Raw genomic sequence first — 14,318 nt, 5'->3', positions numbered from 1 at the left:
CAGCCCTGAGTGGGTGCCTTGGAGAGGCTCAGTTGACTGAGCCCTCCAAGTGTCTGACCCGTTGGAGATGGGTCCCTTGCCTGAGCTTCCTTCGGGAATTCTGGCACCACCCCCTCGCCATCCCCCGCCTTGTCTACATCTCAGAAGCAAACAAGTTGTATCCCAGCTCGCACTGACTCCGAGCAGGGGACCAAACCTCCCATTGAATGAATCCTCAGGGCTCCACAACTCCCCATGAAAGTTAAGCAGCAGGTCTAGCCGCCTCCTTCCCAGAGCTGGGCTGCCCGCGCCACCACCACGCCACCCCGTTTCCTGGGCACCCTCGAATCCCCTCGGGCTAGGAGCTCAGGCGAGCCTCAGGGTCCGGCGGTGGGACAATGGCCCCGTTGGCGCATCCGAGACAAACGCGCCTTGTTGGGCCACCGGCGGGGGCGCGATGCTGAATGCGGCTTCTGTGCGCCCTGGGCGCGCGCGGAGGGGCCGGGAGGGGCCCGGGGTCCGGGGTGCTCATTGGCTGCAGAGCCGCCGGGGGCTGGGCGAGGCTGCCGGCCGCACCTGGCCGAGCGAACGGGCGGGCGGGCGCGGCGGCTTTGGGGGGCGGGGCGGGAGCATGGCCCAGGCCTGGCGGAGCAGGGGGCTCCGGTGGGTACGCCCCGCCGCCTAGTAAGCGCCCGGGCGGCGCGGCCCGGGCCGAGCCGTCAAGCCAGACCCGAGGAGGACGGGGGCAAGGTACGTACCGGGGGCCCAGCACCCACCACCACCTGGCACCCTGCCTCACCGCCCCAGCCTCCAAATTGGGATTGCGAGTCCGACGGGACTCTCAGACCCCAGTGGTTTAGGGGCGCGCTCAACTCCAGCTACAGCCGGTGGAAGGGCTGGGGCCAGGGAGGGCGCAGGTGGCTTCTCATTCCGCCCTTGGTTTCTTCCCGGGGGGCGGGGGGGGGGGCATTTCCAGGGTTTCCCCAGTCAGTGCACAGGGGATGGGTGGGGCTGGAGCTGGGCTGGAGCTGGAAGTCCATTAATGATTAATCTTTGGCACAGCAGCCTGTGCCCCGGAGGAGAGGCAGGAATCTCCCCTCTGCCCCCCAGCCTTTCCCCAGGAGGGGGGCTGTCAGAGCAGGGGCTGGGGACCTGGATAAGGGGGGGGGGGATCCCCTCTGCTTGGAGAAGGACCTGTCCTGTGGCACAGAAGGGCCAGGCCTCCAAGGAGAGGCTTGTGGGAATGGGACTAACCCTGGTCTCCAGGAGGGGTCCCCTAGGAAATCCAACAGTTCCCCTGTTTCCCGGACCCGTGCCCAGGAAGGGGGACCAGCTTGGTACCAAGCCAGCTGTGGAAACGGCTCGGAGGGAGACTGCGGTCCCTTCCCAATGGGAACCCTCTCCCCACCTGCCTGGAACCGGAGAGTGATGGGTCACATCTGGCAGCCATAACCCACACCGGTGGGAGGGATGGGGAGGGAGGGAGAGGAAGGGAGAGAGAGGGAGGGAGAGTGACAGGCCTGACACCCGATCGCCTGGGTTGCTGAGGTGACAGGTGCCATGGAAATCCTCAGAAGGACAGTCCAGTTGGGAGAATCCAGCCTCTTCCTTTACGAAGGGAGTAACCCGAGGCCCAGAGAGGGTCAGGCTGTGAGCAGGCCGGGGCCAGAGCCGCCCCGATGCTGCTGCACTCCGCCTTGCCCTGCAGAGGAGACGTTGCTAACGATCCCCCTTATCCCGAGGGGAAACTGAGGCTCAGGGAGATTCCGGGACTTGCCCAAGGTCACATCGTTCAAAGCTGGCTGCAAAGCATCTCAGGATCCCAGCCCTGCTCAAGACTTCGGGGCCCCTCTGGGGTCTGAGCCTCTTGAAGCTGTCTGGGCTGCCCCAAACCCCCACCCCCTTGCCTCACGCCCTAGCTCCCAGCTCTGCCTGACACTCTGTCGGGCAGGCGGGCGGGCGGGCGTGAGCAGGGAGCAGAGACAACAGAGCCCTGTTCCCAGCTGCCACCTCTGGTGGTTGATCCCCTGCTGCTCTAGGGCAGGTCCCCGCCTGGAGGAAGCGCCGGTGGACCCAGCAGCCTGCCTGCTTCCCGCGCATCCCCTTGTCCCATGGGCCAGGCCTGATGGTTGAGAGCTTGGCTCTGATGCCCTTGTGCCACCCAGCGAGGGAGGAGTGTGTCCCCGATGGCCCCTCCCTCTGTCTGGGGTCTGAGGGACTGAGTGTGCCACGCGGTGAGAGAGGCCATTAACTGGGAGAAGGAGGCACAGATGGTGGGATTCCAGGCATGGCAGCAGCAGGCTCTCTTTTTTAAAACAAAGATTTGAGAGAGGAAGGGAGAGAGAGAAAGAAATAGAAACATCCATGATGAGAGAGAACCATTGATTGGCTCCTGCACGCCCCCTACTGTGGATCGAGCCCACAACCTGGGCATGTGCCCTGACCGGGAATCGAAACCGTGACCTCCTGGTTTCAACCGCTGAGCCACGGGGGCTGGGTTGGCAGCTGGCTCTTGCTTTGCTTTGACCTGGTGAGGCACGTGGACAAGCCCTTTTAGGAGCCCAGAGGTGCCTTCTTTCCCTCCTGCTGGTGCCAGGGCAGCGAGGAGATGTGGTTGGGCACCCCCTCACCTGGTCCCAGGGGGGTCCTGACTAGCCATGCGACCTTAGGTGCGTCCTTCACTACCCGTGCCTCCATCTCCTCAGGTGTGAAATCCGGGGGGGAGGGAACTTGGGTCTGGAGCCCGGGGAATATGGGCGCTTGGATGGGGAGGGTGGCCCTCCAGGAGTCGGCACGGGCGGGTCCTGCTTCTCCTACCAGGGACGTCACATCTAGCAGGGCCACGACGATACTCCCAGGTGTGTGCAAGGGCTGTGCGTGCCTCGTCCCCTTTGACCCTCAGCAAGCCCCTGAGAGGGTCGCAGCAGCCCCATTTTTTTAGGAAACAGGCTCAGAGGCGGGAAGTCAATTGCCCAAAGCAGCCCAGGGGGCGGGTGGGAGAGCCAGGAAGGACAGCCAGGGCCCCTCAGCCTCTTCAGGAGCAGAGAGGCAGCGGGGGGGCTGCGGTGGCAGGGCATTGTGGACAGCAAGTGCTCCGCTCCTTTAAAAAGCCTTTATATTGTTTCACGTTTTCATGCAAACAAGTGCATGACATTCCTTTAAAAAGCATTTCAGTCACGCTAGAAGGTACAGAGGCCGATAGTACCAGCTCCCACAGACTCACCTCCAGGGTTCTCCGTAATTTCGGAGCCAATAAAGAAGGGATTGAGCCCCAGCCAGTTTGGCTCAGTGGACAGAGCATCGGCCTGCGGACCCAAGGGTCCCAGGTTCGATTCCGTCAAGGGCATGTACCTTGGTTACAGGCTCCGTCCCGGCCCCGGCCCTCAGGGCGCACCTGCAGGAGGCAACCAATCGAGATGTTTCTCTGTCTTTCCCTCTCTCTTCCGCTCAACGGGAAAATATCCTTGGGTGAGAATTAACAGAAAGGAAGAAAGAAGTGATTGACGTTTTAGTTAACCCGTGTCTTGCCACGCTACAATTAGAGCTACTTTGGGGTGACACATCTCCCATCAGGAGAGGTGGTGGTTTTGCCCAGACCAGGCAGTGTGCCAGGAGGAGCGATTGGAGCTTGCTCCTAGCTCTGACCTGGACCTTCAGCTCCTCCACTGCAGTGTCTGAACCTCCGTTTTCCCATCTGCCACATGGGCCGGCAGGTGACCCTGGGAGGGTCTGCAGAGGTTGCAGACGTGGCTGCCACGTGGGACGGGAGAGCTAGGTGACGCTGCACGACCAAAAACAGCTTTCTGAATCCTCAGAGACCATTGGCCTCTTCCCCGTCGGGCCTGGTATCCAGCTGGCAGCCATTCCCCCAGCCCCGGGGGGCCGTGGGAGCAAGATTTCAGGGCTGACATTTTTGGACGTGGTCCTGGGAGCCAGCAAGTTGGGGTCCAGCTGAAATGGTCCTCAGGGTGACCCTACCCCCATTCTTACTCCGGCAACCCACTCCGGAGGGGCTCCGCGTGAGGAAGCTTCCGGATCCTTGCGAGTGCTGGTGGGCGGAGGACCGGCCTCTCCCATCTGAACCTTCCGCTGTCCCGGGCCCCGCTGCCTCTTCCTCATTTTAGGACACGGAGGTTCAGAGAGGGCAGCGTGCCTGCCGTGGTCACACGGCGCGGTGGGGCGTGGTTCAAACTACACACTTTTCCCTCCTCCTACAGCCAGACTGTAGTTTTTCAAAATGGAAATATCTTCTTTTTTTTTTTTTACTTTACTTTCCTGCCCCATGTAATACAGACTCTTTGTAAAGCAAATTATGTGTGTGCATATACACTGAGTGGCCAGATTATGGTGACCTCTGAACGCATAATAATCTGGCCACTCAGTGTATTTGTATCTCACATGGGTAGCAAAAGTATTCTGGACTTTTGCTGGAGATCAACCACCTATGTGCCCTGAGCTTTCTGTCAGCCAGTGCAAAGGGGAAAAACTGATCAGGTGCACGATTTAGAGTTATCTCTGATATCAAATAGATGAGGTACTCAAGAGAAGTACACTGAGTGGCCAGATGATTATGTGTTCAGAGATCATCATAATCTGGCCACTCAGTGTATATGTGTGTGTGTGTATTTTTCAGCTCATTATGTACTGTGGACATCGTTTTAATGAGTACATAATAGACCGCGGTGTGACTGTCGCTTCATAGTTTCAGCTTCCTTCATTGTTGGACATGGAGGTTGTTTCTAAATTTCCCCTTTGCCAAGTAATACCGCAGTGTACATCTTTGTGCCCCATCTCAGATCTCTTGCTAGATTATCTTCTTTGACCGAATGCCCATCGGTGGAATCGCTGGGTCTGGGGATGGGCACTTGAGAATAGTTGCTGTCAGATATGCACTCAGAGCACTGGAGGGAGAGTCCTCTTGCCCCGCTCTGCTCTTTTTTTTTTTTTAAAAAAAATATTTTTATTGATGTCAGAGAGGAAGGAAGAAGGAAAGAGAGAGATAAACATCAACGAGGAGAGAGTCATGGATGGGCTGCCTCCTGCACGCCCCACACTGGGGATCGAGCACCGCAACCCGGGCCTGTGCCGAGACCGGGAGTCGAACTGTGACCTCCTGAGTCATAGGTCGATGCTCAACCCCTGAGCCACACCTGGCCGGCTATTGCTTTACTCTTCAAGTCTCCTTCCAGCGTCCCCAGGAGAGTGTCTCCGGCCACAGGAAACAGCCCCAGGACACTCACCCCACCACTTTCTCTGCCAGGGCCCCGTTCCTGCGTGCACGCTGAGCAAACAGCACCGGTGCCCATTCGTCAGGGAACGATTGATTCCCGGGGAACCGTGGTTCCTCAGAATGTTCTGCAGCCGATGGCTCTGGAGACCCTTGATCTTGATCTCCGAGGGGGATTTCCCCGTCCTGTCTGGACCTTGGGACAAATCAGTCGCATCTCGATTGGCTAGTCCAACCCCTCAAGGCTAGTCCAGGCTGACCTGGGCCACCAGCCTTCACACAGGGGTGGAGGCGGGATTCCGTTCTGTACCTCTTTGAGGGAGGACTCGGAGCTCGTGAAATCTCACCAGACCCATCCTCCCGAGCCCTGGTCAGGTGCTCCCCTCAAGAAGGCCTTGTGGGGTGATCTGCTCACTCTCTGGGCTCCCCCAGATTTTAGACACATGTTTCTCTGGCCGTGTCTCAGCATCTTGGAGCCCTGGCGTTTGGCAAGTCCGAGTTTGGACTCTGTCTGGCTGTCTGCCCTCCGCTCACTGTGGGACCTTGCACCGGTGAAGCCCCCTCTCTGAGCCTTAGTTTCTCCCCCCGGGGAGTGGGGTAACAGCGGCGGGTGTTCCATGCACGGGACAGTGTCAAATGAGATGTGATTCAAGGAGCAACCAGCCTCCCCACCCCAGGGGCTTCCTTGTCCCTCCCGTGGCCTTAGAGCCTGTCTCTGGCTCTCTGCAGGGCTCCGCGGCTGCTTGTGTCCTTGGCCCAAGGACACCGGGGACCTTGCTGAGCCCTTGGGTGAAGGAGCTGCCCAGCTGCTGAGGTCCAGGGAGGGTCAGGGGCCACCCAAGGGGCAGAGGGTGCCCCGGCAGGGTACAGGGACATCCACCTGCTGTCCCCAGGGAGGGAACTCATGAATATTCACACGCCGGAGCGGGAGGGAGCCAGCCAGCGTATTACTGGGTGTCATTGGAGCGTCCCTGTTTCCCGGTGACCGCAGAGGCAGCCTGGGAGTCAGATGTGGCTCGGGCAGGGAGAGGAGAGGGGTAGCCAGCCCGCCAAGGCCCGAGGTAAGCGTGTCTTTCCCTGTCCCCGCCCGGAGGTCCCCGGCGCCAAGAGCTGCCTGGTTGGTGGTGAGGCTCCAGGCCAGGAGGGTTGCCATCCTGGCTTGGGTGCCCTGTGTGCACGCTGTGGGGGATGAGTCCTATTTCTCCTTCGTTCCGTGAAAGGTGCTAGTCCAGCCAAGCTGGAGGATTGCTGGGCCTGGCCTGGGGCCAGCCATTGGCACAGATGGAGGGCAGCGTGGCCGGGGTCACCCTCAAGGGCAGGAATAGAGGGGATGGGCTAGGGAAGGGGCACCGTCTGCCCCGCGTCCCTGGGACTGCCACCACCCTAGGCAGGGGAGGAAGGGGACCCGGTTCTAGTCCCGTCTCTGCTGCTGCTGTGCTGTGTGACCTTGAGGGTGGCCCTGCCCTCTCTGAGGCTCGGGCCACACTGAGATGGTCCTCAGTATCTTATGGGTTTGGACCTGGGGCTATCAGGTGCCTGCAATCCTCCATCGTGGGCAAGTAGGCATATACCTGGAAGGGACCATGACTGGGGTCCCGGGAGGGCAGTAATAATGATGATGATGATAGCAATGGTGGCAGCTCATGCTCAGTGAGTGTCTGCTCTGTGCCACCCCGGGTCTGAGGATGGGCACTTTAGACGGTTGCTGTAATAGTGGCTGTCAGATATGCACTGCGAGCACTGGAGGGAAGAGTCCTATTGCTCTGCTCTTTTTTCTTTTTCATCTATTTTTATTGATTTCGGAGAGGAAGGGTGAGGGAGAGAGAAACATCAATGATGAGAGAGAATCATCAATTGGCTGCCTCCTGCACGCCCCACACTGGGGACTGAGCCCACAAGCCGGGCATGTGCCCCCAGCGGGGAATCGAACGGCGACCTCTTGGTTCCTGGGTCGATGCTCAACCCCTGAGCCACACCTGGCCGGGCTATTGCTTTCCTCTTCAAGTCTCCTTCCAGCGTCCCCATGAGCGTCTCTCCGGCCACAGGAAACAGCCCCAGGACACTCACCCCACCACTTTCTCTGCCAGGGCCCCGTTCCTGCGTGCACGCTGAGCAAACAGCACCGGTGCCCATTCGTCAGGGAACGATTGATTCCCGGGGAACCGTGGTTCCTCAGAATGTTCTGCAGCCGATGGCTCTGGAGACCCTTGACCTTGATCTCCGAGGGGGGACCTTCCCCGTCCTGCTCCCACGATTGCAGGTCCTTCTCCTTCCTCAGTCTTTCCCTGGTCACTCCAGCTGCTCCTCCAGCCTCAACTCACACCTCTGTGCCCAAGGCCCGCAGCAAGTGTGTCTTCCTTCCGCTCCCCCGCACGGAGGTGCGATGTCAGCTTTGGAGGGTGCAGGGGGTTTGCACACCGCCCTGGGATGGAGGGAGAGTTGGTATCATCATTTTGGAGGAGATGTAAGGCCCAGAGAGGGGCACAGACTTGCCTAGGGCAGTGGTCGGCAAACTCATGAGTCCACAGAGCCAAATATCAACAGGACAACGATTGACATTTCTCTGGAGAGCCACATTTTTTTAAACTTAAGCTTCTTCTAACGCCACGTCTTCAACATAGACCCGCCCAGGCCGTGGTATTTTGTGGAAGAGCCACACTCAAGGGGCCAAAGAGCCGCATGTGGCTCGCGAGCCGCAGTTTGCCGACCACTGGCCTAGGGCATCCAGCAGGGAAACAGCAGAGCTGCGACTCGAACCCAGGCCCCTGGCCCCCAAGGGCTGGTGCCATGTGACTTTCCCATGCGTGCCTGACACATGTGGGTCTCACGCGTATGTTACCCACCCTGGCCACGTCCTGCCCTGAGCGTCGGGAGGGTCCATTTACCAAGCCTTCACCAGGTGCCAGGCCCGGCGCGCTCGGGGCTGAATCACCATCCGGTTTGCCTGGGGCTGGGCACGGCGGGGATCCCTCCTCCCACGCACCTGGGCCCGGGTCAATAGCGATAGTAATAATTAATATGTATTGATTCCTGCCCGTGTACATGCATTCTCTCATTGAAATCTCGCAGCCTCGTAACTATTCCTACCCCCGCCCCCCCCCAGCCCGGCTCCTGGCGGCTAGTGCGCCCGTCGCCGGGCCTCAGTCTACCCAGGCGCTCTGCCTGGGATCGCTAGGGTGCGGTCTGCCCTGATCTTGCTGTTGGGTGTCCATGGTGCGTGGGAGACGGGGGCTTGGAGAGGCGGCGTGCTGGGCCCAAGTTCACAGAGGCCAGGCAGGAAGGGAACCTCCCGCCTTGGGTGCCCCCGGCTGCTGAGACCGGAGGGACCCCTCTCTGCTTCCCCACCCTTCGCCCTGGCTGCCCCGGGCCGGCCCACCGAGGCCAGACCCTGCTGTGCTGCTGAGCCTTCCGGACGGACGGACGGCACTTGGCTGCTCACGATCCTTCTTCCCAGGGGCTTGGGGCCGGGCCTGGGCCGCCCCTCACAGCTGGGAGCGGTGCCCCGGAGGCCGGCAGACCCGGGTGTGAATTCCAGCCCCGAACCCTGCCTTGTCCAGTGACCCTGGGCCAGTCCCATCGCCTCTCGGAGCCTCAGTTTCCCCATCTGCAGGATGAAGGTGGCAGTGGGTGCTGCCTCCCAGGGTGGCTGAGTGGAGTCAGTGAGATGCTCTGGAGAAGCCGCTGAGCCCAGAAGGTGGGAGCCCCCCCCACTCACTCCCCCCGCTGGGTTGCAGGGAGCCCCAGTGGGAGAGTGAACGAATGAATGAGTGAGTGAAGCAGGGGTGGGGGCTGGGAACACCTGGGCGGGGCCAGACAGAGCCTGATTGACAGCTCTGGGGAGCCGGTCTGCCCCCTACTGCCTGGCCTTCTGCTGCGAGCCTCTCCCTCAGCCTCTCCGAGTTCCTTCCAGAAGGTACCCTGGTGAGTGGGGCTGCGGGGTAGGGACGGGCGCTGGGGATTTTCCGAGGGCAGGACTCCTAAGCGCCCCCATATTCCAGTCAGGGAAGCTGAGGCCCAAGGTCCCGCTCAGGGTTTGGGCCGGAGTCTGAGGCGCTGGCCTGGCCCAGGACCCCAGGGAGTGGAGGCCCGAGGGGGCACCTGAGGCCTGGTGCAGGTTTGTGTTTGTGGGGGGCGGGGGGCGGGTGCAGCGGCCGCTCCTTGCTCAGGAGGGACAGCCTGAGGGTCCCTGGGGCTCAGGAGGTACAGCCTGAGTAAGTGTTAGTCGCTTTGCCTGCCCCGTCTCAGGAAGAGCCAGCGTGAGGGGCGGCCAGGGGTTCCTGCGACTGAACCCCAGGACTGGGGGTTCCCAGAACCTGAGGTGACGCCTCTCCTTCCTGGGGCCCCTCCATGACCAGACCCTCCTAGCCGGCTTACCCCCCCCCCCCCCTCACAAACACACACAAGCTTTCTGATCTCGTATTTAAATATATTTTATTACCTTTTTCTGACTAAAAAGGTCCTCCATGCGCCTTTAAAAAATGCAACCATTGCCCTGGCCGGTGTGGCTCAGTGGACAGGGCGTCAGCCTGCGGACTGAAGGGTCCCGGGTTCGATTCTGGTCAGGGGCACGTACCTCGGTTGCAGGCTCCCGGCCCTGGTCGAGGGCATGTGGGAGGCAACCAATCGATGTGTCTCTCTCACATCGGTGTTTCTCTCTCTCTCTCTATCTCCCTTTCATTTTCTCTAAAAATCAAAGGAAAAAATATCCTGAGGTGAGGATTAAAAAAAAAAAAAAAAAAGCAACCATTACAGCCCTGGCCGGGAGGTCCAGTGGTTGGAGTGTATTCTCAGACACCAAAAGGCTGCCGGTTTGATACCGAGGCCTGGCACATACTACCGAGCTCAGTGGTCGGCAAACTCATTAGTCCACAGAGCCAAATATCAACAGGACAACGATTGAAATTTCTTTGGAGAGCCAAATTTTTTTAAACGTAAACTTCTTCTAACGCCACTTCTTCAACATAGACTCGCCCAGGCCGTGGTATTTTTGTGGAAGAGCCACACTCAGGGGGCCAAAGAGCCGCAAAGGGGCCAAAGGACCTAGGTTGTGGGTTCGATCCCCGGTGGGGGAACGTATGGGAGGCAACCCATCGGTTTCTCTCACATTGATGTTTCTCTCTCTCTCTCTCTCTCTCAAATCAATAAAATTAATCAATCCTCAGGGGAGGATTTAAATAAAGCAACCCTTGCAGAAATGTGAAATACAGAAACCATATTTCTGCATAGACCCCCTGCCCCATCCCCCAGCCTTGAAGAGGGTACCGCTGTTAACATGTAAAACACTGCCCTCCACTTGTTCGTTTCTGGGCCTGCGTGTATGTTTACGTGTGCACAGACGTGGATTTGCGGGCGCGGTTGTTCTGGAACTTCCTTTTTTCACGTGCGTCGATCGCGGTGTGCTTTTGAGCCAGTCCACTGAGCTCTCCGCCTTGTTGTTTTTTTTTTTAAACGGGTACAGTGACTGCATGGGAAACGGGTCACCGTCTGGGTCATGGTCCCTGCTGAGGGGGCCTTAGGTTGTGTCTAATTTTTTTGTTTTTCCGACCCAGCGGCCATGAACGCCCTTGCACCTGTGACTTTGCCCCAAGCGTCTCCGTCAAATAGTTGGAATTCGGGGACTCGTAGTTCCCTCCTCTGATAGAACCGCCTTCCGGAAACTCTCCCACACCCCTGTCCACCCCGACCCCATCCACCTGCCCCCCCGCACCCCCCGAGTGGACAGGGACATGTCCTTGTCAACTTCCCTCTAGTCTGGTTCCTTCCTCTGCAGATTGCTTCTTCTTCTTTTTTTTTTTTTGAATCCTCACCCGAGGATATTTTTTTCCATTGGTTTTTAGGGAGAGTGGAAGGGAGAGGGAGAGACAGAGAGAAACATCGATGTGAGAGGAACACATCCATGGGTTGCCTCCTGCACAAACCCAACCAGGTCCCGGGCCAGGGAGGAGCCTGCTACACAGGCATGTGCCCTTGACCAGAATCGAACCCGGGACCCTTCACTCCGCAGGCCGACACTCTGTCCACTGAGCCAAACCAGCGAGGGCTGCAGATTGCTTTTTTTTTTTTTTTTTTAATTATATTTTATTGCTTTTTTACAGAGAGAAAGGGAGAGGGATAGAGAGTTAAAAACATCAATCAGCTGCCTCCTGCACACCTCCTACTGGGGATGTGCCCGCAACCAAGGTACATGCCCCTGACCGGAATCGAACCTGAGACCTTTCATTCCGCAGGCCGACGCTCTATCCACTGAGCCAAACCAGCGAGGGCGCCAGATTGCTTCTTTATGTCCCTTCCCGTGCGGAGAAATTTCTAGATGATGAGCAGAGGGCTCAGGGGCTGCTGTGGCTGGTGGGCTGGGCTTGGAGTGCCCCTTGTCTGGGGAGGGTTTGTGGGTCCCTCGTGTAACTTTTCCAGGGGGGAAGAATGTGGGGTTCTTTGCCAGGCGGGTTACTTGGCCTCTGCCCCCAGGGATAGCGGTGACGTGCCGGTGCGTGTAGTTACGGGGCAGCACGCGTGACCTCCTGTGGCCTCAGGGACCGAGGGCCCCACGCCACAGGCGCCAGCACAGGAGTGGAAAGTTTTGCGCCTGGGCCTTGCCGCTAAGGGGGGTGGGAAGGCCCCCGAGCCCCAGCGCTCCTCTCCTGCCTCAGCCCTCCGCCCACTCCCACACCAAAACCAAGCAAAACACCAGGACACCCTGTGAAATTGGACTTTTATTTATTTATTTATTTATTTTTTAAATAATTTTTACTGATTTCAGAGAGGAAGGGAGAGGGAGGGAGAGATAGAAACATCAGTGATGAGAAAGAATCATTGATCAGCTGCCTCCTGCACACCTACTTCTAGGGATGTGCCTGCAACCAAGGTACATGCCCCTGACCGGAACCGAACCTGGGACCCTTGAGTCCGCAGGCCGACGCTCTACCCACTGAGCCACACCGGTCAGGGCTGGACTTTTATTTATTTATTTAAAAATTTTTTTTTATTGATTTCAGAGAGGAAGGGAGAGGGAGGGAGAAATAGAAACATCAATGATGAGAGAGAATCATTGATCCGCTGCCTCCTGCACGCCCCACGCAGAGAATCGAGCCGGCAACCCTGAAATCGAACTGTGTGACCTCCTGGTTCAAAGATTGATGCTCGACCACTGAGCCAAACCGGTTAGGGCTAAAGTTGACTTTTAGATAAATATCGAATATTTTTTAGTATAAGTACGTCCCATACAATATTTGGGACATACTTATACTAAAAACATTTTTTTGTTGTTGTTGTTTATCTGGAATTTGGATTTACCTGGACAACCCTGCCTGCTGGGTGTATAGGCAAAGGCCTGATTGGCTGTTTGATCTGAGCCCTCTCCTTTCTCGCCCTGAGCCTCAGTTTCTCCATTTGCCTCCCCTACAGATCCAGGGGCCACTGAAGAGACGAGGAGCCGTGGCCCCTCGCCGGGCCGCTGGGGAGGGTGCCGCCGGAGACCACGGTGGGACTGGCTGGGCTTTCTCCCTGTAGCCAGTCCCGGCCCCAGGCCTGGGGGACGGGCGATGGGACAGGGTCTTCTCTTCCTTCTTCGGAAATGATTTCATTATGCAGCTGAAAAGGGTATAAAAAGGAAACTAGTAGCCCTAGCTGGTTTGGCTCAGTGGATAGAGCGCTGGCCTGCGGACTGAAAGGTCCCAGGTTCGGTTCCGGTCAAGGGCACGTGCCTGGGTCGCAGGCTCGATCCTCAGTAGGGGGCGCGCAAGAGGCAGCCGATCAATGATTCTGTCTCATCATGGATGTTTCTATCTCTCTCTCCCTCTCCCTTCCCATCTGTAATCAATAAAAATATTTTTTTAAAAAAAGTCAACTGGTAAACATCCATGTACCCATTCAGCTTCAAGATTAAAACTGAACCAGGCGCCCTGGCTGGTGTGGCTCAGCGGATAGAGCATCGGCCTGCGGACCAAAGGGTCCCGGGTTCGATTCCGGTCAAGGGCACGTCGTACCTCAGTTGCAGGCTCCTCCTCAGGTTCCTCCCCGGGGCCCCGGCCGGGGCTCGTGCAGGAGGCAGCCCATCGATGTGTTTCTCCCATATCGATGTTTCTCTCTGTCTCTCCCTCTCTCTTGCACTCTCTCTGAAAATCAAGGGGAAAAATGTCCTCAGGTGAGGATTAACGGAACAACAACAACAAACAAACACGGAGCCGAGCAGTGGGAACGTCTCCTTGCCCCCCTCTCCAGCTTCTCTCCGCGTTGGCTTTGCCAGCCGTCCCTGTGTGCAACCCCCTCCCTGCGTGTCTCCACACGTTTGTCTCTCTGTCTGCATCGTGCTGGGGGGCCGCCGAGCTGGTGAAGGCCGGGCCCAGCGTCCAAGGCTGCCCCTCCACCCAGCCAGGCCTGGGGCAGGGGTGGGCGCTCCCTGGGGCCGGCCTCCTGACGCTTGCCCTGCTGTGTGCCCCCCACAGGTGTCTGAGATGCCGCCGCCTCAGAAGAAGCGCTGGGAGTCCATGGCCAAGGGCCTGGTGCTGGGAGCACTCTTCACCAGCTTCCTGCTGCTGCTGTACTCGTACGCGGTGCCCCCGCTGCACGCCAGCCTGCCGTCCACGTGAGTGGCCCTCCTGGGTGGCCAGGGGGTGGGGGTGGGCCTGAGGGGGCACCCTGAACCTTGCTATGCTGAGGGCAGGACTCGCTGCGTAAGCCTGGGTCTCAGTGTCCTCATCTGTGAAATGGGTACAATTACAGAGCCTACCTTATGCCGCCCGGGAACCCGATGACACCATCTGTGTATAGGACTTGGATTTTTATCGCCTGAGGCTCCAAAGGGGCTGGGAGGGCGGGGGGTGACTTGTCCATGAGCAACTCGGCTGGCACAAGGCCTGGATTCAAACTGGGGGTCTGTTGGCCCCCAAGCCTGGCTCCTAACCATGAGGCTATCCCACCTCCCTCCCCACCTCCCAAGGCCTGGCAGAGCCCCTGCCCTGAGTTGGCTGGTATTCAGTTGAACTAGAGGAAATTACTGATAACTGGTCATTTTTTTGGTCAAAAATGGGCCATTTTTGGCCTACAAAATTTCACGTGGTTGAACCTACTGCCAATTCATGATACGTGTACCCGGGTGCAGTGGCCACCAATGAGA

At 58.4% G+C, this 14,318-nt stretch overlaps 1 protein-coding gene across 2 annotated transcripts in view; it reads left to right on the top strand.

The window, feature by feature from the left end:
- Positions 1 to 13,653: 13,653 nt before the first annotated feature.
- GAL3ST1 (galactose-3-O-sulfotransferase 1) overlaps positions 13,654 to 14,318 on the top strand; it is a 2,178-nt gene continuing 1,513 nt past the window's right edge. Inside the window, exon 1 of one of the 2 annotated variants that reach the window (XM_054712724.1) lies at positions 13,654 to 13,787. In XM_054712724.1, the coding sequence (XP_054568699.1) occupies positions 13,657 to 13,787 (131 nt within the window). In that variant the 5' untranslated portion in view covers positions 13,654 to 13,656. The remainder of the gene's footprint in view (positions 13,788 to 14,318) is intronic. The other variant, XM_028146743.2, reaches the window with a different exon arrangement.

The sequence above is a fragment of the Eptesicus fuscus genome, chromosome 23 (genome assembly GCF_027574615.1).
Source record: "Eptesicus fuscus isolate TK198812 chromosome 23, DD_ASM_mEF_20220401, whole genome shotgun sequence".
NCBI classification, from domain to species: domain Eukaryota; kingdom Metazoa; phylum Chordata; class Mammalia; order Chiroptera; family Vespertilionidae; genus Eptesicus; species Eptesicus fuscus.
The sequence above is the reverse complement of the archived record's forward strand: the minus strand, read 5'-3'. Positions and strand labels throughout refer to the sequence as shown.